Source organism: Lithobates pipiens, unplaced genomic scaffold, assembly GCF_037356315.1.
Source record: "Lithobates pipiens isolate NorthernLeopardFrog02 unplaced genomic scaffold, aLitPip1_a1.2 Scaffold_8, whole genome shotgun sequence".
In the NCBI taxonomy this organism is placed as follows: Eukaryota; Metazoa; Chordata; class Amphibia; order Anura; family Ranidae; genus Lithobates; species Lithobates pipiens.
Window position 1 is genome coordinate 435,620,561 of NW_027507903.1, and position 22,532 is coordinate 435,643,092.

At 45.5% G+C, this 22,532-nt stretch overlaps 1 protein-coding gene across 2 annotated transcripts in view; it reads left to right on the forward strand.

Moving 5' to 3' along the window:
• Window positions 1–22,532, forward strand: part of HMGXB3 (HMG-box containing 3) — a 93,286-nt gene that overhangs the window by 53,776 nt on the left and 16,978 nt on the right. The window contains exons 10-16 of one of the 2 annotated variants that reach the window (XM_077474328.1): window positions 1,484–1,579; window positions 2,379–2,525; window positions 3,003–3,304; window positions 4,770–4,897; window positions 6,307–6,438; window positions 15,390–15,574; window positions 16,417–16,636. In XM_077474328.1, the coding sequence (XP_077330454.1) occupies window positions 1,484–1,579; window positions 2,379–2,525; window positions 3,003–3,304; window positions 4,770–4,897; window positions 6,307–6,438; window positions 15,390–15,574; window positions 16,417–16,636 (1,210 nt within the window). The remainder of the gene's footprint in view (window positions 1–1,483; window positions 1,580–2,378; window positions 2,526–3,002; window positions 3,305–4,769; window positions 4,898–6,306; window positions 6,439–15,389; window positions 15,575–16,416; window positions 16,637–22,532) is intronic. The other variant, XM_077474329.1, reaches the window with a different exon arrangement.

Here is a 22,532-nt window from a genome sequence, read left to right on the forward strand (position 1 = left end):
TGAAACCAAGTTTGGACGGACAATATTACGGAAATTCCGAAAGACTTAGTCCGCCAGACTGTCCGCTGAAAAAGTCCGCTGAAGCCCACACACGAGCGGACTGTCCGCTGAAACACGTTTCAGCGGACTAAGTTGGACGGACAATCCTCTCGTGTGTACGCGGCCTTAGTGTGCAGGCTGGTGCCTGTTTATTCAGTTCCAAGAGTGTACAAAGCTACACTTCATTCAAGTCTCCGAACTGCAGCTGTGCTGAGGTGCGGTGATTAGTGGTTTGGTCTGATGCTCATGTCTGCATTCTTCCACATCAGCATTTTAGTGAGAATGGAGCACATTGATGATATGTACCCTAGTGGTGACCCAGGTCATCCTATGCAGAAAAAAGCAGGCCACTGCTTATACTGTTAAGGAGCCCTAAAGTCTGGAAATTTTATTTAGATTCCAAATATGAAGTCATTTAAATTCCAAATTAAAGTGATGTTATTAAAAGCAAAATTATTATTTTTTAAAATAACAAGCATGACCTGCGTGTCCATTCAGATACGGAGCTGTGGTTTCGGCCCCATCCCTTCTCTCTCCTCATTGGATTTCTGGCTGATTATTGACAGTGGCTCCCGCTGCTGTCTCAACCAATGAAGAGGGAGAGTTCCCGAATAGCCAATGCTCTTGTGCAAATTGCTGGATCGAGAGAGAGCTCAGGTGAGTATTGGGGGGGGGGGGGTGCTTCTTGGGTCCCTCCCTCCTGTCGCGTGCCCCCACAGCAAGTAGCTTGCTATGGGGCACTCAAGCTGAGCTGCAGCTCTGTGTTTCCATTCAGACACGGAGCTGCCATTCAGCCCCACCCCCTCTCTCTCCTGAGTAACTGACTTTGACAGCCATGGGAGCAGGACAGAGATGAGGTTCAGGTAAGTATTAGGGGCTGCTGGGGAGGCTGCTACACACAGAAGGCATTTTATCCTAAGGCATGGAATGCATTAAGATAAAAAAAACCTTCTGACTTTAAAACTCCTTGAAGTATAGTCAGCCTGGGTTTCTAAAATTGCAGAACTGAAACTGATACTTTTGCTGCAATAGACAAATTTAATAGGTTTGCTTGATGGATAAGAAACGTGTACCTTTTACTGCTCCTCTGACCCCTAATTCACTGCTACATCCTAAAAACGAAATTTTCGACTTAACATTTCTTGAATGCAATTGTCTGCACATAATGATTATTACGCAATAAATTCAACGAATATGTCCCATTTGTTCTATGGTCCGTGATCTTCTTTGCATCTAGAATACTGTTTTTTTTTGTTTTTTTTTATGTTTATTAAATATTTTTGGGAAAATTCAGCATCATTTCTTTGGATATTACCAATAAGTACTCCATTTATTACTAATCATTGTAATGTACGGCATCTTTAAAAAGACAACATGTATCATATGATTACAACTGCTACAGGAGATGATATATATATATTCTCTCTTTTTACTACAATTTTAGGTAAGGGCTGACCTCCCAGCACCCTTGTCACAGCCAGAGCTTAAAGTTGTGACTGATAGCTTCCCATCCTACAAGTACAGTTGTCCAGTGGCACTGGTGAGTGAGCTGTGGAACACTGGTGGCAGTAAAGACTAAATTAATCCCCTAGCCTGCATATTTTATTTAAAATTCTGCTTAAATCTATTCAATTTAGTTGCCTTACTTGCCTCCCTTCCCAATCCAACAATTTTCACTGTGTGGCCCCGATCCGAGCCACGCAGCCTTTTCCTTGAAAGTAGCTGCTTCATACCATGTATCCGTGAAGTAGCCTCATTCATTCTGGTGGATAGCCAGACTCCAAGCAACTTTCTGAGGCACCATGAATATGGCTTTCCTATAGGGTTGAATAAGCTGCATAAATAAAATAAGTGAAAATTTAAAGTACACCTGTACTCTTTGAAAACATTGAAGTTGTAAACTAATATCTGCAGTAGGTTGTTGACTGTGCTGTTTATCACCCCATATGGTAGCCCTAAACAGCCTAGTCCTTGACCTTTTTAGGCCTGTTTAAATTATTCTGGATTCAGTTGTGCTTGACTACCCTAAGCCATTTATTCATTTATCTGCCTTTAGTTGTCACTACAACTTGTTAGTAAGATCACATGGCATTTCTACTACCTACAATTTACCTACAAGAGCAGGGTATTGTACAGTCTCCAAATTGAGTTGAAAATTGTATGTTCGCACCAGACGCAAAACAAAAATAGTTTTACACCTCACACATATCACATAGAAGAAACTACATTTGAATGGGCCATGTGTAATTTGTGTATGACTTGGGTGCTCACAGGAATATTTGGTTTTACCTTAAAATCCATACTTTTAGCCTGACTTGCTTTCATGACCATTCTAACAGGACCTAGGCCTGGCAACACAGAGAGGGAGAGGGAAGTGTAAAAATCCCTTCTGCAACTTCATGTACACCAACAGGCATAAGCCAAAAGTCTGTCCAAACTGTGGCATCAATCTCAAAGACAAAGTAGAAAAAGGACCAAAACCTTTGGTAAGGACTGTACATTATTGTGTATTTTATATAATATGGGTACCAGTATAGCCCTTGTGTTCTTAATTCATGACATGATGGATGGCAGTATGTGCAGGAGAGGAAAGCAGAGGATATAACAATAGGCACTATATGCAGAAAAGAGGTTACGAGAACTGGCAGTGTGTACAGGAGAGAATAGGGAGAGGATAATATATATAACAATGGGTAGTATATGCAGAAACAGAACACAGGGGTATGACATGGGGGCAGGTATGTACAGGATGTGAATGCACTGAGTGTAATGGTGGGTATTATGTAGAAGAGGAGTGTGGAAGATATGATGGTGGCCATAATACACTGGAGAGGAAAGTAAAGGGTATGACAACTAGTAAGATGTGCACAAGACCTTTTAAAAACTTTTTGCATTCTCTTTTAAAATAATACACTCTGGTATTTGTTATTTCATTGTTGAATGATATTTTGTATCCCTTTTAGGAAGCCGCCCTCACTATTACCTCTAGTGTGAGTATACAAGAGCCTCTTACACAATCACAGAAGGAGATTCAACGACACTCCACTCTCCAGCTAATTCGTAAAACTGTACAGATACCTGAGAATGAATGTGAACTGTCAGACACCTTCTCCCTCATCCAAGAACTTAATAGTTCTCCTTTGGTTCTGTCTGATGTCAGCGATGGTACTGTGACCATAGAACAAACCTCCTGGGCTAGTATCTACGAGTCGCCAGCCGACCAGTGTCTACTCTGTGGCACCCAGCTATATAAAGGAGACAAACAGTAAGTGTTCATTTGTGTTCCTTCCGCCAAATAAATTTAATTCTCTTACACTTCTCAATAGGGTGAGCTCAGGCATGTTTGGATACTAGCATGAGTTATCCTGCCAGGGAGCTGTCACTGCTCACCACCAATCATAATCCACCAAGGTATTCCCAAGGGGTGTGTATACGTGTGGCTGCAAAGCAGGGAATATCTGAGCCACTTGTGATTGGTGGTCCTCAGTAGCCGTTTCCTGGTGGGATAGTTCAAACTGGTTTGGACTGTTATCCAAGCACACCTGAGTTCATCCTCACTGTTCGTGATAATCTATACTAATCCAAAGCTTCTTAGAATTTCAAAACTACATTATAGAATTTTGTTCTATTAACTTTATAAGTTAAAGCGGTTTATGTTTACCACTCTGTCATTCTTAAACATATCGCAGTAGTGAAGTGGTTAAAGAATAGTAGAATCTACCAGAGGGTTTTGAGACAGGTTTTTTTTTTTTTACAATCGATTTTATTGATTTTCAACACAACAGACAGTACACAAAAAAAAACACATGGCTGGGAAGCGAGTCCTCCAATAGCATTTACATCATGATGTTGAAAATATAAGCATTCTAATTAATAAAAGAAAATGAGGAGGAGGCTATGCATTCCAGATAGGTGTGCATTAAATGCTCCTCAATTTTCTCAGTTAAGTAGACATCGCCTGCTCTCTAGCTTCCTCATGGCCTCCTCCCATATTCACCTCCAGGACTTCCCCCGAGCTTCTCCCATCTTCTGGAATACCCTACCCCAATCTGTCAGACTATTTCCAAATCTATCTACTTTTTAGACAATCCCTGAAAACGTTTCTCTTTGGAGAAGCCTACCCTGTACTTTTATTTTCTTCATCAGCTCATCCCTCACAGTTATTACCCTTTCATATCATTTGACCGCCCCTCTTAGATTGTAAACTCTAACAAGCAGGGTGTTCTGATTCCTCCTGTATTGAATTGTATAATAGTTGTACTGTGCCCTAATGTTGTAAAGCACTGAGCAAACTGTTGGCGCTATATAAATTCTGTATAATATAATCACCCACCTGCCACGCTTCAAAAAAAACCAAGGAGGATCAGACAAGAAAGTGGGAAAAGAGGGTGGAATCCCATTAGGCCAGCAGTTTGTAATCAGCCTCCCGGAAATGGCGAGTTAGGTCAAAGCAAGGGTGTAAGGTAGTCTGAAAATTGTGATCCTGTAACCTAGCAGTACTTCCATCAGCAGTGGTTGACTTCCAGTATCTAAGGATCAATGCCTTACTGGTACAGGCATTTTATTCTTTCACAGATTATCCCCCCTGCCTGTCCTTTGTTTATACGCCACTGTTCTCTGTATAAGAACCTAATCCCATTTTGCATTGGTGCAGGCTTCCTTTAACTCTTGTGTTTTTCTGGCTTATAACATGTCAAGTAATATGTGCCTGCCTTTCTCATGTATTGCAGTTCAGTGGCCTGCGCTCAGGATTGCTGGCTTTTAACAGCTAATCGCCTACAGCTGGTGACTGCCCAGGTCAAGGTGTGTCTAAACGCCCAGTGTCTGGCAATACATGGTTTTAATGACATCTATACAGGTACGTTACGTTTTGTTTTAATAATGTTTTTCTTTTTTTTTTTCTTTCAGAAACATTACACACATGCACAGGGTAAATTCAAAGATACAGAAGTGCACATCACTGCATAGTATTGATAAATATAATGGTTAGGAAAGGGATGCATAGCCCTCTCCCCCTCCCCCTCCCCCTCTCTCTCTCCTACAGGCAGAAAACAAAACTCCTGTGGAAGCAACGTTTTTTAAGCCAATGTGCATGGAGCCTTGAAGTGATTGTTAACCTAAAAAAAAAGATCCTGTTCCTTCAAAGCATGAATAACAGTGCTTGTGCTGTGTAATTTTTCCCCCCGAAATACCTAGTTTACCCTGCCAGTTTCTGCCCCCCCCTCCCCCGTAGACGTACCACGGTTAATCATGGCTGCTGAGCCTGAGCCCTGACACCATGCCTCCATCATCATCCGCTGACCTGCTCTCTGGTCTCCTCCCCTCCCCTCCCTGCCTGCCAGCTAGCCTGTGTGAGCCTCCCCTCCCCTTGTATCTCCGCTCCGAGCAGTGCACACATTGCTGAATACAAGCACTGCCAGCCCCACTGCTAGTATAATCTGTAGTACATACTGTATGCCTTTTTGTAAAATTCTTCTTAATACCTTATTCCTTCTCCCCGATCAGCAGACACGAGAAAGATCCCGGCCCCTCCCTCCCTTGTACATACATCAGAGGAAGAGAGCGACGGGCGATCACGTGACCTCTGGTCGGGAGGGGGGAAGGAATAAGGTATTTAGAAGAAATATTTTACAAAGAGACCTACAGTATATAGTACAGTTTATACTAGCAGTGGGGCTGGCAGTGCTTGCATGCACTGCCTTAACACAACCCCTTTTAATATATGGTGACGCTTCCAAACAAAAAATCACTCTGACCAGTCCCAGGGGCCCTGGTAACCTGGAAGGGTGATGGAATCCCTGGGGATGATAAGTAGATAAGCTATGTAGAGTCTCTCTGGGTCCCTTCAGTTTCACACATATTTGGGCCTTTTAATTGCTCACATCACCCTTCCAGTGTTTGTTTGCTTTTTTGTTTATTTCTTATAATATACATAAATGTTGCATCTGCCTCTTCTCTGATCTTGCATAAAAATTTTAATAAATTAAAAAAAAAATGTATTAAATAAAAAAAATAGGGAGAATTTTGCTTAAACTTGCTGGGGGTGGGAGTAGCTTTCTCTTGGCGCATTTCAAATCCCAGACCTGGTGTAGAGTTTAATGTTCATTGTAGTGTTGATGTGTAATATACACTAACCTGCAACTAGTGTTTTTTTTTTTTGTTTTGTTTTGTTAAATTTACCTAGTATTTAAAAAATAAATAAAAATCATACATACATAAGAATGGATTTGGTTTTTAATGCCTTTTAATATTTTTCATATGCCTAAGGACTTTTCAATGTGGGGAACAAACTGCTTGTGAGCTTAGATCTCCTTTTCTCTATTCGCAACCAAATTAAGGTGGGAGAAGACCCCAAAGTCTCTATAAGCAACATTGTGGAATCGGTACAGGGACAGACGGGTAAGAATTTGTTGATGAGGGCACTACATACACTTGACTTAATATGGACTTTTCTGTTTTTGCATGGTTACTGGTTGAATCACATGTAGGACTTGTTCACACGTGCAGCTGGGGAAGGGAGGGTGCATGCTAAAAACAGGCAGTTAATCCACATTTCTCTCATATTCACCGACCGACACAGCTCCTCTCTTTAACTAAATGAGTTGTATAGCCTGCCATTAGGAGAACTAGGCAAAATTGTTACACAATATACAGAACTTTTAATCCCGCCCCAGGGGGACGGACCCTGTGCTATCAACCCTCCTCACTGCTCCCAGCAGCTTCAGTTTTATTTTGCCCAGTAAGGAGAATGACCTAGGAACCCTGCGGGCCTCTCGGTCCATGTTTTTGCTGCAGGTTTGCTGCTTTTTGCGCAAGATAGAAGATCTCAGAATCTTTCATCAACTGCCGGCTGGGTGACAGGCTGGTTAATGATATCCTTGTAGTCTCCCCAGTCCGGCCATCGAGCGTGAGCAGGCTGCAGCTAAGGCTTGGCAGGCCACGACTTGCCTTAGCTCCAGAGGTGTTCGGTGAGCTTCAATGCTCCGGGGTATACATATGACCGGGCTACTGCTGTCTGGATCACAGTATACCAAGCCAACAGCTACCCTGTAACTGCGCAGGAGTAGGTCTGTGATGGAATGTCTCCCAGCTCTTCAGGACTGGTAAGTACGGCTCTCCCTGCTTCGGTGGGGTGAGCAGCTGGGTATTCCCTGGGGGGTCGATTCGGGGCCCACCTCACCTCCCTATCTTCTCTCCCAAGTCCCCATCGCCCCTCCTTCCCCCCTCTGAGGGGGGTGGCTGCATGTGCTGTGTGTTCGCTGTTTTATCACCTGTGCGGCTGGCGCTGGTCCTGGTCCCGGTCTGGGGGGTCCCAAAAGGTGTTTGTGGAGGTGGTTCTGGCTGTAGGCAGGCAGCACGTTGTTATTTTTTGTTCTGTCACCGCATGGCGCTGACTGGCAGCCATCTTGGATGTGGGAAAGCTGGTATTCCCCTGGTGAGCTTCAGCAGCCATCTTCTTTAGGATCTCCTTTTAGTTGCATTGGGGGCCTTTTTCTTGAAGCCCGAGCGCTTTTTTCGCCGCTGTTCTCTTGTAGCAGCATTACATGTGCTCTCATTTGCTGTTTCCTGTGTATACAGGACGCTCGATGGCTCTTTGCTGAATGCTGAAGCTAGCTCTGCAGAACGTTTCAGCACTGTTTATAGCTGCTGCTGCTGACACCATCTAGGGACTACAGGCACTGCTAGTGGCATTCACAGAACGCCCCAGGGTGGTGAGTCTAGCGCTAAGTACCCCCCCCACGCGGCGGCAGCAGGAGGGTGGGACCTTCACTGTCTTAAATCCCCTCGCAGGTGGCAGACAGGCTAGGGTCAGCATGGCCTCAGAAACTGGTGTTTCTTCCCCTGAAATCCAGGCTATAGCAACCGGGTCACCTGCGGTTAGCGCGGTGCGCATGGACACCCTGACGGCGGTCCTTGACTCCTATGTTGCTAAGATAGAGGCGGCACGTGGAAGGAAAGGTGCACGTAAGAGGCCCCTGCCCCCTCCCCCGTCCTTTGGGGAGAGATCTGATGCAGACTCAGGCCCTGCTGTGGCTGGTGACCCCTGCTCTGACCTATCCGACGTGACTGACCAGGATAGTGAGGATGATTCCCCGTCCGGGTCCGGGCGTGACAAATCGCTTGTTGGAGCACTTATCACAGCTGTGCGTGATACCCTGAAGATTCAGGAGCCAGCGGATCCCTCTGCTGATATACCGGTCCCTTTTGGGTCCCGCAAACCAGCACATTCACCTAAGGTGTTCCCGTATTTGACTTATTTTGACAAATTCATCTACAGGGAATGGGGTCACCCGCAACGGACCTTTTCGGTCCCCAAAAATTTGGCGGTGCGTTACCCCTTTGAGGAAAGCCTTCTCGAAAAGTGGTCGGCTCCTTCGGTCGTGGACCCCCCAGTATCTAGGTTAAATAAAGTAACCACGATCCCGGTTGAGGGGACTCCTGTATTCAAGGATCCCACGGACAGGAAAGCCGAGGCGGTGGCTCGTTCCTTGTTTACGGTTGTGGGGTCATACGACCTGTACTGGCATCCGTACTGGTGTCGCAGACACTGACTGAGTGGGCAAAACTTTTGCACTGCAAATTGGGAGAGTAGAACGCCTCCCCTGTCTGCGTGGAGCTAGCAGACCAACTAGTGCAAGGCTTTAAGTATGTTTGTGACGCGCCCTGGATACTCTCCCTCTGTTATGCAAGGCTTCAGTGTCAACTGAGGCGCCTCATGTGGCTGAAATGCTGGTCTGCTGACCAGGCATCCAAGAAAGCCCTGACGGATCTTCCCTTCCTTTTGTGAGCGGCTCTTTGGAGCCTCGTTGGATGACATTATTAAGAATGCCACTGGTGGTAAGAGTACACTACTCCCACAGGCCAGGAAGGCTAAGGAGCCTTGCCGCAGGCAAGGGCCCTCTTTTTCTGCTCACAAGCGGCTTTTTCGTCCGCCCGGTGCTTCGGCAAAACGCCCCCAGCCCGACAGGATGCCCACGGACGGTCAGAAGCGCCCCCTGGAACCGCAAGTGTAACAAGCCTACGAACAAAAGTGCTACCGCATGAAGGTTTGCCCCCACCCACTTTTCAGGTGGGGGGGTCATCTTCGGGAGTTTGCAGCCGGTGGACCTCCCGGTTAGGGAGGCCCTGTTAGGGGCGGTAAGGGACTTGCTGAATCAGGAGGTGATTGTACTGGTTCCAGAATCGGAACGCTTCCAAGGGTTCTATTCAAATCTGTGGTTCCCAAGAAGGAAGGGGTACATCCAATCTTGGACTTGAAGGCCCTCAATCACTTTGTAAAAGTGCAGAGGTTCAGAATGGAATCAGTTCACTCAGTAGTCGCTGCACTCCATCAAGGGGACTTCCTGGCATCCTCGGACATTCAGGATGCTTACCTGCACATACCCATTTGCCTTCAGCATCAAAAATTTCTGCGTTTGGCAGTCGGGGAAGCCCACTACCAGTTTGTGGATCTTCCTTTTGGCCTGGCATCAGCCCCCCCCCTGAGTCTTTACCAAAGTACTGGCTCCAGTATTAGCGTTGCTGAGGCAACACGGGATCGCGATCCTGGGTTATCTAGACGATCTCCTCCTGAGAGCATCTTCCGCATCAGAATTAGAGGAGGATGTGGCGATCACCTTGCAGACCCTACAAGAATTTGGGTGGCTGTTGAACCTAAAGAAGTCGGTGGTTGTACCAACCTAGCATCTGGAGTACCTGGGGTTACTATTGGACTCCAGGGAAGCAAGGGTTTTTCTCCCCTCAGACACTCAGATCGGCGGTCAATCTACTGATGAGCCGCAAGTGGTCGTCGCTCCGCTTATGCATGCGAGTGCTGGGGCTCATGGGAACCTCCTTCGAGGCGGTACCTTATGCCCAGTTCCACACCAGAGTCCTGCAGAAGGAGATTTTGACAAAATGGGACAAATCTCCATTGTCCCTGGATCGGCGGATCCAGGTGAGTCAACCAGTCAGGGACTCCCTGATCTGGTGGTTGAGGTCCCCGGTGATTCAGTCCTGAAAATCGTTCCTTCCTCTGACATGGAGGGTGATCACTACGGACGCCAGTCTGTCCGGCTGGGGTGGATTGATGGGGATTCTGTCGGCTCAGGGCCTCTGGTCGACGGAAGAATCCAAGTTGCCGATCAATCTGCTCGAATTGAGAGCGATCAGGCTGTACCTCCACACATGGTCGATGAGTCTTCAAGGGCGTCCGATCAGGATACAGTCAGACAACGCCACGGCTGTGGCATACATAAATCACCAAGGGGGAACAAGGAGCTCAGCCGCTGCTCGGCAGGTCGCTCACATACTTCAGTGGGCAGAGCGACATGTACCGGCCCTGTTGGCCATTTACATCTCAGGGGTGGAAAATTGGCAGGCGGACTATCTGAGTCGACAGATGCTGGACCCAGGAGAATGGGCATTGCATCCGGAGATATTCAGACTGCTGTGCCTGTGGTGGGGCACACCAGATGTGGATTTATTGGCCTCCCGTCTCAATCGGAAGGTACCAAGATTCGTGTCCGGGACCAGGGATCCATGGGCAGACGTGTCAGACGTGCTGGTGGCTCCGTGGGATCATTACCAGCTGATCTACGCCTTTCCTCCACTGAAACTGTTGCCACACCTGCTGCGCAGAGTGGAAGCCGAAGGGATCCCAGTAATCCTGGTTTCCCCAGATTGGCCTCAGTGGCCCTGGTACGCAGACCTGGTGCGTCTGGTGGCAGATGCTCCCTGGCGACTGCCGTTGCGAGAGGACCTCCTATCTCAAGGTCCAATCTTTCACCCTGCTTTACCATCGCTGGCTTGCATGGCTGTTGAAAGCCAGGTGTTGAGGAATCGGGGTCTGTCGGACTCTGGGATTCCATCTATGTTGAGGGCGCAGCAATCTTTTTCTTCTAGGAACATATACCATTTTACTTGGAAGGCCTATATCTCCATGTGTGAGGAGAAAGGGTGGCATCCACGCTCTTTCTCTATCTCCAGGATCCTGCTGTTTCTTCAGCTAGGTGTAGACCAGCAGTTGGCGTTGAGCACCATCAAGGGGCAAATTTCAGCTCTGGCTGTCTTTTTCCAGCGACCCCTGGCGTCTCACTCATTAGTGAGTACCTTTGTTCAGGGGGTGCGACATGTAGTCCCTCCGGTGCGTCGTCCTTTACCGCCGTGGGATATCAACCTGGTGATGTCAGTGCTTCAGAAGCTGCTGTTTGAGAATATCAGGGAGATTCCCTTGTTGACCCTTTCACAGAAAGTGGTCTTTCTAGTGGCCATTACCTCGGCCAGGAGGGTTTCGGAATTGGCTGCCTTGTCATGCAAGTCGCCTTATCTGGTCATCCACAGGGATAAGGTGGTGGTGTGTCCGCAACCGTCCTTTCTACCAAAGGTGGTTTCAGTTTTTCATATCAATGAAGACATTGTATTTCCATCGTTGTGTCCTAAACCGAAGCACCCCAAGGAGGTGGCCCTTCACGCTCTCGATGTGGTTAGGGCTCTAAAGGTCTACTTGTCTGCCACAGCCCCCTTTCGGAAGTCAGACTCACTGTTTGTTTCGGTGGCTGGTCCTAAGAAAGGCATGGCGGTCTCGTCGGCCACCATTTCCAGGGGGATCAGACAGATTGTAGTACAAGCCTACGCCTTGAAGGGGCATGTGCCCCCATTTCCAGTCACGGCCCACTCTACAGGAGCAATCGGAACGTCTTGGACCTTCCGACACCAAGCGCCTGTCGCTCAGGTGTGTAAGGCGGCAAACTGGTTGTCTGTCCATACGTTTACCAAGTTTTGCAAGGTAGACGTCAGTGCATCGGCTGATGCCTGTTTTGGCCGCAAAGTTTTGCAGGCGGCCGTGTAGTTGCAATTGAGTTTTTTTTCCTGGTTTTTCGATAAAAATGCAGTACTGTTTTGTTAATGCACGGTTGCATTACTTCTGCAAGGTTGCGGTCTTGGGGATCACTCCTGTTGAGGATCTCCGGTTATATTGTGGAGTATTTCCACACACTGCAGTTTTTTTTTGTTGTGGGTTTAGTTTCACTAGTTCCCACTTGCCATGGTGGATGAAGTTTTTATGCTGTTTTTTCCCACCCCTCGTTTGGCATTGCTTGGGGACATCCCATTTAGTTACAGAGAGGAGCTGTGTCGGTCGGTGAATATAAGAAAATAGGATTTTTGTACTCGCCGTAAAATCCTTTTCTCTGTAATTCACCGACCGACACAGCACCCACCCCTTCTTTTTTCTATGTTATACTGCTTGTTGATGTACTGAAGCTGCTGGGAGCAGGGAGGAGGGTTGATAGCACAGGGTCCGCCCCCCTGGAGCGGGATTAAAAGTTCTGTGTGTTGTGTAACAATTTTGCCTAGTTCTCCTAATGGCAGGCTATACAACCCATTTAGTTACAGAGAGGAGCTGTGTCGGTCGGTGAATTACAGAGAAAAGGATTTTACGGTGAGTACAAAAATCCTATTTTTGCCCGCCCACCTAAATTGTGCAGTGGCAGATGGAAGGGGCAATAAATATTGCAGCGTGTCTCTATTGGCAGGCATTGCTGCTACCAAATGCGACCGGAACAAGTAAGTAGGGCAGCAACAACAAGTCAAACATTTGCCGTCACAGTTCCGGCATGGTATTTTAATATAAAATCCCCTTATGGTTGGGGAAAAAAAATGGGCATTCAGAAGGTAACACTGAAGGCCACTGTTTTACTGCCCCATGGAAAACCTTAATGGGAGCACATGAAAAGCTCAGTTAAAATTCATGTAAATGATTTTTAGTGCATTTTTGTAAGTTTTGTGTATAATATCAAAAAACGGGAAAGGAAAGAGGGGTGCCCAAAAGCCATATAGTGTAGTATGTATTTATAAGCAGGGTAAAAACAAAAGCTAAAAATACACTCACAAGCAATCAATGAGAAATAACATGTCTCAGAATACAAAGCAGGAATTCATGAAGGGGTAGGGAAGCAGAGGATCCAGCATACAGAAAGGACTACTACAGCTACCGAGAGTCACTCTTAGAAGCTGAAAGCCTCTGAAAGTCCTTCATCAGAAACTGATGAAGGAGGCGTGACCTGTCCCCAAAACCTGTTTCTACAATCCGCAGGGCTTTTGACAGTTCTTTCAGCAGGTCTACCAAAGGATTTCAGCAGTGGTTCCTGTGATTCTCAGATTGGCTTCTATGCATGACTCCCTGCGCCTGCAGCAGTCTTCTCTGTGTATGATACCAAAAAAGTGCAGCACAACAATGTGTATCACTGCAATAAATACAAGAAAACTAAATTCATAAGTGAAAAGTTCATCAATATATACAGTAAAGTCTGTACAATAACTGGAATCAAAAGTGATTCATAATGTTCATTCCTCGATATGTAAATCATCCATAAGTGATCCTTTTAACATGTAAACGATAAGTGCTCCATCGCAGTGCTCACCACCTATCACTACAGCCTCTTATGTCCCAAATATCACTTACACTAAGGAAAGGTTTAACACGCTTTCCCAGACATTGAATAATGGTTGAGTTGTATACTTTAAAACCGCTCCTTGAAGATCATCTATCCATCCTAAGGCTCAGGATTCAGCCCATATAGTAAGTGGGAAAGAACAAAAGAACTCTCATGAGGTAGTACCTAAACACCCAATATCTTAATAAAATCACAAAACAAAGGACTACTCACAAAGCAGGTACACTAAACTCCAGTGCACAAGATGAAAAGTCAATTAGAATAAAATCAAGTTGCCCCCTCAAGGATAAACTTCCATGGGAAAAAAAACATGTAAAATGGTCGCTACCGGACTTCAGGGCGTGATGACATCATAAGCTCCGCCTTCTGATGCTTTTGTCATGTGACCTCATGACTTCCTCTGTGTGCTGGATTCTCCACTCCCCTGCCATTTAATGAATCCTGGCATTTGCATACTGTGACATGCTATTTCTCATCAAGCGCTGTATTTGCTTTTCTTTTTACCCTGCTAAAACCCACGAGAGGAGGCAGCCTAGCCTAGTCAGTTTATATTTAACTATTTAGATCCTGAACACACCTCCCAGTCTCTTGTGATTTTACATTGGAATATGTGTCAATCCTTGTACAACTGTTTAACATATATATTTTAATTGCCAAGGTCAGCATATTTTAAATAAACACCTGGTTCGCCATCTTTATATTTAGCAGCTGCCCAATGTCTCATTTACCTTTTTTCACTTTCTCCTGGGCTGCCTCAGAGCAGGTCGAGCACCAAGAACATATTCTTTTGCTGTGTATAAAATCTAGACTCCTCCTTCTACAAAAAAAATAAAAAATGCATGAAACCACATCAAAGACAAAAATGCACTGAAAAACACATGATTATGTAGCAGCTCTAATGTGAACCTAGGCTTAGTTGTCTTGAAGTAAATATGGGCATACTTACTCCAATGTTATTTTTTTATAGTATCAGGAAACCTGTACTGACTTACAGTAAATGCTTCAGTTCTCATTCACAGACCTGAAATAAATATGCAGATAATGAGTTCTGACTTACCTATGACTTCACTAGCTACATTCTTATATTGTGTCCATGACTGTAGGGAACCTCCAGTATATCTAGCCAGCAGGCATTTTCAATAGGGAGTGAGAAATGGTAGCCTCTATATTTCTCTTGTTGATTCCTTTTAAAGTGATTCTAAAGCTGGGTTCACATCTAATGCCGATGCAGCTTACAGAAGGGGTCCAGTGCGTCCCTGTTCTCTATTTCAGAGCTGAATCGGGGCCACATTTTTGCCTGAATTCAGACCTGAAACAGAGCCAAAGATGCACAGGTCCCCTGTGCAATTCGCTCCGCAGCCGCCACAGAGATGTGTGAACCGGCTCCATAGAGAGCTAGTCAGTCTCCTATCATGTCAGTTGGATGTGGGGAAAGCCACATGCAATTCGCACTAGTGTGAACCCATTCTAAAGATTGTACTAAAACAAAATGACAAACATGTTTGTACAGAGCAGCTCTGATCCTCTTCTTTTTAGTCCCCCATCAGCTGTCCTGTCTCCTCGCCCCTGATGAGTTCCCCTGTTGCAAGGCTTACTCCTGAGCCACGATCCTGGCTCGGCCTCACCCCCCGCTCTCTCCTCATTGGCTCACTGGCTGATTGGCGGCAGAAGCAGGACACAATGACTCCTGCTGCTGTGTGAGCCAATGAGGAAAGAGAGACATGGGAGAGCCACTGCATTTATGCACATCGCCACATTGAGATGGGGCTCAGGTAGGTATAGTAAGGGGATGGGGGAGCTGCACCCAGAATGCATTAAGGTAAAAAACCTTCTGCTTTTAGAACCACTTTGTGTCCTTGCTTATTGTGCTTTCATAATTGTCCTTAAACTTCTGCTGTGTCTTTCTTCTGTCAGAGAAGATGCTGAGCCCAGAGGAGCTACTTTCAGTCCAGGATTTGCTGAGCTGTGGATACTGGGCATTTGAATGTCTCACAATCCGGGACTATAATGATATGATCTGTGGAGTGTGCGGAGTAGCCCCAAAAGTGGAGATCGCACAAAGGAATGTGGAAAACACCTTAACACTGACGAACATTGAGGTAAATTGCAGTGGCATCAAGTGGAGTTTTATTATGTACTGAATTCAATTTACATGATCTTTTCAAGTGTTATTGATGCAAAAAAGACATAACCTCTAAATATTTTCAGGCCAGAGAAACTTTACCGTGAAATGTATGCAAACCAGCCTTCCTAAAATTTAAGGCTTAGTGAAGTAAATATTATTTTATGAAAGACTACCTAAAATAGAGGTTGCAGCTGTAAGTTTGGAATGGTATGGGGGTTGTAAACCCCATTTATGAAATTTGACTTAAGCACATATATCTATAGTGTTTATTTATCTCTCTCCAAAGCTCTAAATGCCGTGCCTTTCTGCTGCTTCGTTCCTCTGTTATCAGCAGAGTCACGTCTGACAAGTTCTACGACAAACGATATAACAGCAGCTGAAAATTTGTGTCAGAGGGAACTTAGAGGTAGATTAGCAGAGAGTTTGTCTATTCACAGTAGAGCTCTGCATGTTCCTTCATTCCTCTGCCTATGTGGAGCGGGGGTGTGTGCCTTTCCTCCAATCAACTCTCACAGAGTGTATGCCAAGACTCCACACCCACTGCTGAAACAGAAACAAAGATTTCTAACACCATCTGCACTTTCCAAAAAATGTAGAAAGGGAAAGACGGCGGATATACAGGTAAAACGTATGTAGGGAGATTTGTTTATTCTCTGTGTATCATTTGAAGGAAAGGGTTTACAGCCACTTTAGGTGTTAGTCCTGCCTTACTGTATAACATAAGACTACATAATGTGAGGGTGTAGTTTTGTAGTTCCTCTATGCACTTAATTTTGGTGATCACCACAGGAAGGAAATGTTTTCATTTGTCAACAGTTTACTTGGCCTGAGTTTCTCACCACCAATGAGGTTAGCATGGAGGATTTCTGGTCCACACTGGAAACCGAGGTGCTGGAACAAGCTGCTTTTCCCTCGAGCATCCCCATCACCAAGTTTGATGCCTCCATCATCTCTCTATTTTTCCCACCTCTCATGCGTGGCCCTGTAGTAGTGAACAGTGAGAGCTACAAGAACCTGGAAATACAGAAGGTTGCAGGTGAGCAGATGCAAATTATTTTCTGCTAAAAAGCTAATTTGTATGTCAGGGTGGTTGTAGCGTTTTTTATTTTTATTTTTTTATTATTTTTTTTTTTGCAATATTTTGGATAACGAGATTTTTTTTTTTTACCTTGAATCAAGATGAAAATTTTTAGTGTTGGCAAAGATGAACATTATGGGGCAAAATTGGCAATTGGGGGGGAGTGGGGGAAGTATGACTTTACTACTAGTACTCGCACATATGTAAAATAGTTGCAGTCTATTTTATTCACCAGTGCAACAAGTATTTCATGTTTCCACAAGTTTGCAGAAGCCTTTTGTTCACTGCTGGGATCTTTGTACAGTCTGAGCACATCCCCATCATGAGCTAATATATTTCAAATTGATTCTGTAGCCTGCTTGTGGCTCCCAAAGCCCCAGAGAGTCCAAGTAAGAAGGTGGTTTTATTGGGATCAGTTCTGTTTCCCTGATGCATATCCTCAGTATCTTTGAACTACTTTGAGCAACCAACCGACCAGGGTGGCTGCCATCACTATAGCCCTAATCGCAACCTCCACGGTCACCATCCTTTACCCCCATTTTTTATTTATTTACTTTCCCCTCCTCTCCTTTAACATGTCTCCTTCTTTCTCCTGTTCCTGTGTTCTCTCTGCACCCCTTTTTAAACCCCCTTGCAAAAAGTAAAAATGTTCATGCACTCCACCACGTCTTATTACCTGTTGTTGAATTGTGTTACTGAGTATTGCAACATCCCCGCTCTTTCAGACTTCTTAATTGGGGTTCTATATTGCAACTATTTTGTCAATGTTTATTAGTTAAGCAATAGTTTTTTCAGTGACTCTCCTGTTAGGCTCTTTGGCTACCAGACCCCAATTCTGCATCATCAGACCCCAATTCTCTGTGATAATTGTTTCTACTCTGTTTGTTCTGCTGTTATCTGATGTGTAAGCTGATCGATACTCAGTTTCTGTTGTCATTCTTTGTGCATCATTAAATAAATAATAAAATAAATAAATAAAAGGTTAAAAGTCTTCCGTGGAGAATAAATTGGAAGTATTTGGGTGCCTAGCCCAGTGGAGATGACGATTGGGTGATTAGTGAAGATTACAGAGAATTTGTGGCTTGTATGCAGTACAGGGATCAAGATGTCCTGTTTAGAGTGTAGTGTATTATGGTGTGGTAAGGCACGGTTTCCACTGTACATTAGACACAATACCTGGTGCAGAGTATTGGAGATTCCTATTTTATTATCGTACATCACGGGACACAGAGCCATAGTAGTTACCATGTGGGTTATAGGCCACCTTCAGGTGATGGACACTGGCATGCCCTAAGACAAAAAGTGCACTTCCTGTATAACCCCGCCCACTACTAGGTGTACCTCAGTTGTTTGCCAGTGTCTAAGGTGTTGGTCACGAGTAAAGATGTGCTTTGCTGAGCTCCACTGGGGCAATCCTTGCTGGGGCTAGCCATGCAGCCGGATCCATTCAAAGTGTCTTTTTTGTTCGAATTGAATGGTACCTGGGCCTCGTGTCCGAAGAAACAAGGTTTTGCCTGTAAATGCTTCTCTTTCTTGTAACATATTTTATTAACATGCAATACAGCAATTACACAGTACAAATTACTTGTTGAAGTGCAGGATTACAAATCGTTTTGTGACAATGTAACAAATGCTTTACAGTCATAATGGGCGTCAAAACCCGAACAGGAAAATAGAGTGATCACAGAAGAATGTATTATAAAAAAATGCACAACAAATGTATGGTAAGGAAGGTTATAGGTAAGAAGATACTTAAGAAACGAGGAACGGAGCCTTCCCGAATTGTAGGGCTGATCCCGAGTAGGGATCATGGTACTGCGTAGTGAAATATTTTCAGTGAGGGGGGGTATATAGAGGAAAGGGGAGGAAGAGAAAGAAGCAGGAAAGATGGAGTGGGGGTAGTAGAGAGGGGGAAGGAGAGTGGACAGGAGGGGGGGAGGCTGGCCGGCCCGCCCGGGCACGGAGGTCTATGAAGAACAATGTTTCGTACAATGTTGAACAGGCTATTTCAGCAATCCAATGTGTCTAAGTCAACATCAAGAGGCAAAAAGTGATCAACCCATGGTTGCCAGATTTTATTATGTCTGGGGAGGCGGTCAAGGAGCTTGGCCTCAATCCTGCAGTGGATCATAGCCTGTGTTACCCTATTCCTAAATGCGGGCAAGGGTAAAGTTGTGGTCTTCCAGGCGTGTGCTATGGTTTGTTTCGCTGCGGTGGTGAGTTGGAGGAATAGTTTTAGCTGATTACGGGTGCAGCATTCGGGTGATTTGTTAAGTATAGCAAAGATAGGGTCTGGTTGTAATGCGAATTTAAATGGAGTAGATGCCATTTGGAACACCGCCTCCCAAAACTGCCGGACTATCGGGCACGTCCACCAGATGTGCAAGTGAGTGCCAATATCAGTGCAGCCCCTAAAACATAACGTTGAGTATCCTGGAACGTACTTGGCGATTCTAGCTGGAACTAGGTACCAGCGCATTAGCACTTTAAAATTAGCCTCAGAGGCAACAATTTTTTGGGATGCGTTTTTGGTATTAGTCCAAATCTCGCTCCAGGTGTCAGCGTCTAGATCTCTAGAAAAATCAGTCGACCATCTCGTTGCATAGGCTGGAAGGGAAGGGGGGGGGGGAGAGTGAGGTGGGCATATAGTTGTGATATAATGCCTGGGGCGTGTGGGTCTGAATCACATATTTTTTCGTAAAATGATGTGTGGTGCTGAGTTGGACTGGGCTTAGGCAGGGATTGTAAGAAATGTAGGATTTGGAGATAACGGAAGTATTCCGTATGAGGGAGGTGATATCGATCATGGAGGTCCTGGAAGGTTTTTGGTAAACCACCCTTCAGGAGGTCTGAGACTTTATCTATGCCTGCTCCGGACCAGGCTACAAAAAGGCCTGGCTTCAAGAAAGCTAGGAGAAAGAGCGGGTTACCAAAAATAGATAGTAATGGGGAGTGCGTTGATATGAGTGAGGAAGATTTGCGGGTTACGTCCCAGATTTTCAAAGAATGCACTGTAACAGGGTTTGTAAGAGAACCTCTCTTGGAAGGGGGTAACCAGAGTAGGTTATAAATGGCAATAGGGTGGACATCTGCAGCCTCAAGGCTAACCCACAGGGGAACTTCTGATTTAGCATGGTAAAGAGCTAGTTGAGCTATCTGAGCTGCTCGATAGTAATGTGAGAAATTGGGCACCCCAAGGCCGCCCTGTGTCCTGTGGCGGAAGAGTATAGATCTAGCGATTCTCGGTCTGGTTGGTTCCCAAATATACTTAAGAGTTTTATTTTGTATAACACGATGAAAATATGGGGGTACCGTGATAGGAAGGACCCTATAGAGATAGAGTAATTTAGGTAGAAGAGACATTTTTATCGCTGTAATTCTACCCAGCCACGAGACACAGAGCGGTTGCCAAGATACTTGCAAATTTCCTGAGTAAAGGGAGGTAATTTGATCGATAAAGGGAGGACGGGTCGCTTGTCAGTTGAATGCCCAGGTAGGGAATAGAGGACGAGGACCATAAAAAAGGGAAGTTACTTTGTAGCCGCATGAACTCGTCTGTTGGCAGGGACACATTGAGGGCTCTGGATTTGGCTTGATTAACTTCTAGGCCTGATATTGTAGCAAAACTATCTAAAAGTTTACAAAGATTGGGTAAAGTAGTATGGGGGGCAGTAATGAAGAGCAGGGCATAATCGGCAAATAAGCATAGCTTATGGGATGTCGAGGCTAGTTCGAGGCCGCGTATATCGGGGTGTGCCCTAATCAGGGCCACCAGGGGCTCTATCGCCAATGCGAATAGGATGGGGGAGAGGGGGCATCCCTGCCTTGTCCCCCTTTGTATAGGGAAGGGTGCTGAGCGCGAGCCAGCATATCTAACGTAGGCTTGGGGTTGAGCATACAAAGCGTCTATCCAACGTAGAAAATGGGGGGCCGAAAACCCCAGCGTTGTAAAATATAGTGAAGGTACTGCCAGGATACCGTGTCGAATGCTTTACGTATATCGAGCGAGAGCAGATGCATAGGGATGTTTCTAGATTTTGCTATATGTTGGAGGAGAATCACACGACGGATATTATCACTGGCCTGCCTCTGGGGGATTAACCCCACTTGGTCTTTATGAATCAGCCTACCTATAAACAGGTTCAAGCGTAGTGCCAAGACCTTAGCAAGGATCTTGACGTCTACGTTGAGCAGAGAAATGGGTCTGAAATTGGACCAAATTGAATGGTCGGAGTTGGGTTTGGGGATCATAGTAATAATGGCTGTCAATGTGTCCCTGCCAAGGGATTGGTCTTGAAGGAGGGAATTAAAGGAGTTAGTTAGGAGCGGGGCTAGTGTGTCAGAGAATTTTTTGTAATAGGATGCAGGTAGGCCGTCAGGTCCGGGGCGTTTGAGGTTTGAGGGTTTTGATGGCCGCAAGAACTTCAGTCAAGGTAATGGGAGCTTCAATAGAGTCAAGATTTACAGAAGATAGCTGGGGAAGTTGTAAAGGATGGAGCAGAGCGTCAGCTTGGGAAGTAGAAAAGGGGGTTTTGGTTTCGTATAGTTTAGATAATTGAGTGCTGAACTCGGAGAGGATCTTGGCGGGATTACTAGTGGGTCCTTTTTGTGCTATTCGGAGTCTAATGGGTTTGTAAGATTTCTCGGGATTCCTTAAGCGCATCGCCAGAAAAGTATCGGGCTTGTTGGCTTTGGTATAGGCAGTGTGGGAAGATCTACGTATTTGCTTGTCAGCCTCTTCGGTCAGAAGTAGGTCCAACTCTAATTTCGTTCTCTCAAATGCCAACCTATTGGAAACCGTGGGGTTGGATTGGAAACAAAGGTAGTGTTGGTGGAGGGTAGCCTCTAGGTGGCAGGATCTCTCCTGTCTGATCTTCTTGAGGTGTGAGGCGACAGAGATACATGTGCCTCTGATGACCGGTTTATGGGCCTCCCAGAGGAGGGTGGGGGAAATGCCTGGGGTAGAGTTATGGGTGAGATAATCCGTAAGTGCTACCTGTATATCTAAGCAATACGATTGATTGGAAAGGAGAGCTTCGTTCATGCTCCATTCTCTACCAGCGGACAAAGGGATGATGGAGGAGACAGTCGTGATTGTAGCGCAGTGGTCTGACCATGTGATAGGATATATACGTGAGTGAAGGAGAGTGGAGGCAGATGTTATAGGTATAAAAATATGATCTATTCTGGAGAAAGACTTATGGGGGTTGGAGTTAAAGGTAAAGTTTTTCTTGAGGGGATTGCATTCTCTCCAGATGTCCACTAGTGCTGCCTGTTGGAGTTGTTTACGAAGTTTTATGGAGGGGGCAAGTTGTTCCGGGGAGTAAGGTGACTTATCCAAGTGTGGGTACAGGACTTGGTTGGAGTCGCCGCACATGAATAGGGTACCTACCTGGTGTGCTCGAATGGTCTGGAGGAGGTGGGAGAAAAACGGATTAGGATTCGTATTAGGAGCATAGTAGGAGACTACCGTAATATCCGTGTCTTGGAGTAGGCCTGTGACTATAAGGTACCGGCCCTCTGGGTCTCTGATTTCAATTCTGGGGGTGAAGAGGAGGGTATGATGGAAAGCAAGAAGGACTCCTCTGTGTTTCGTGTCTGCGGAGGCCATAAAGACTTGAGGATATATGCTTCTCTTTTTAGAGAGCTGGACCTCAGGATCCAGTACTTTTGGTAGTAAGGCCATAAAGTTTTACTGGCAGTGGTGCTATTACAGGTCCTGGATTGTTGGTTTCCTCGAGGATCCTCAGCTCCTAAAGGTTTAACGGAACCCACCGTGAAGGGTGAAGATTGGGTCTGTTGGTTTTACCACAGAAAACCCTTTGGCAGGAAAGGTAAGTGGAGTTTTCTAAGA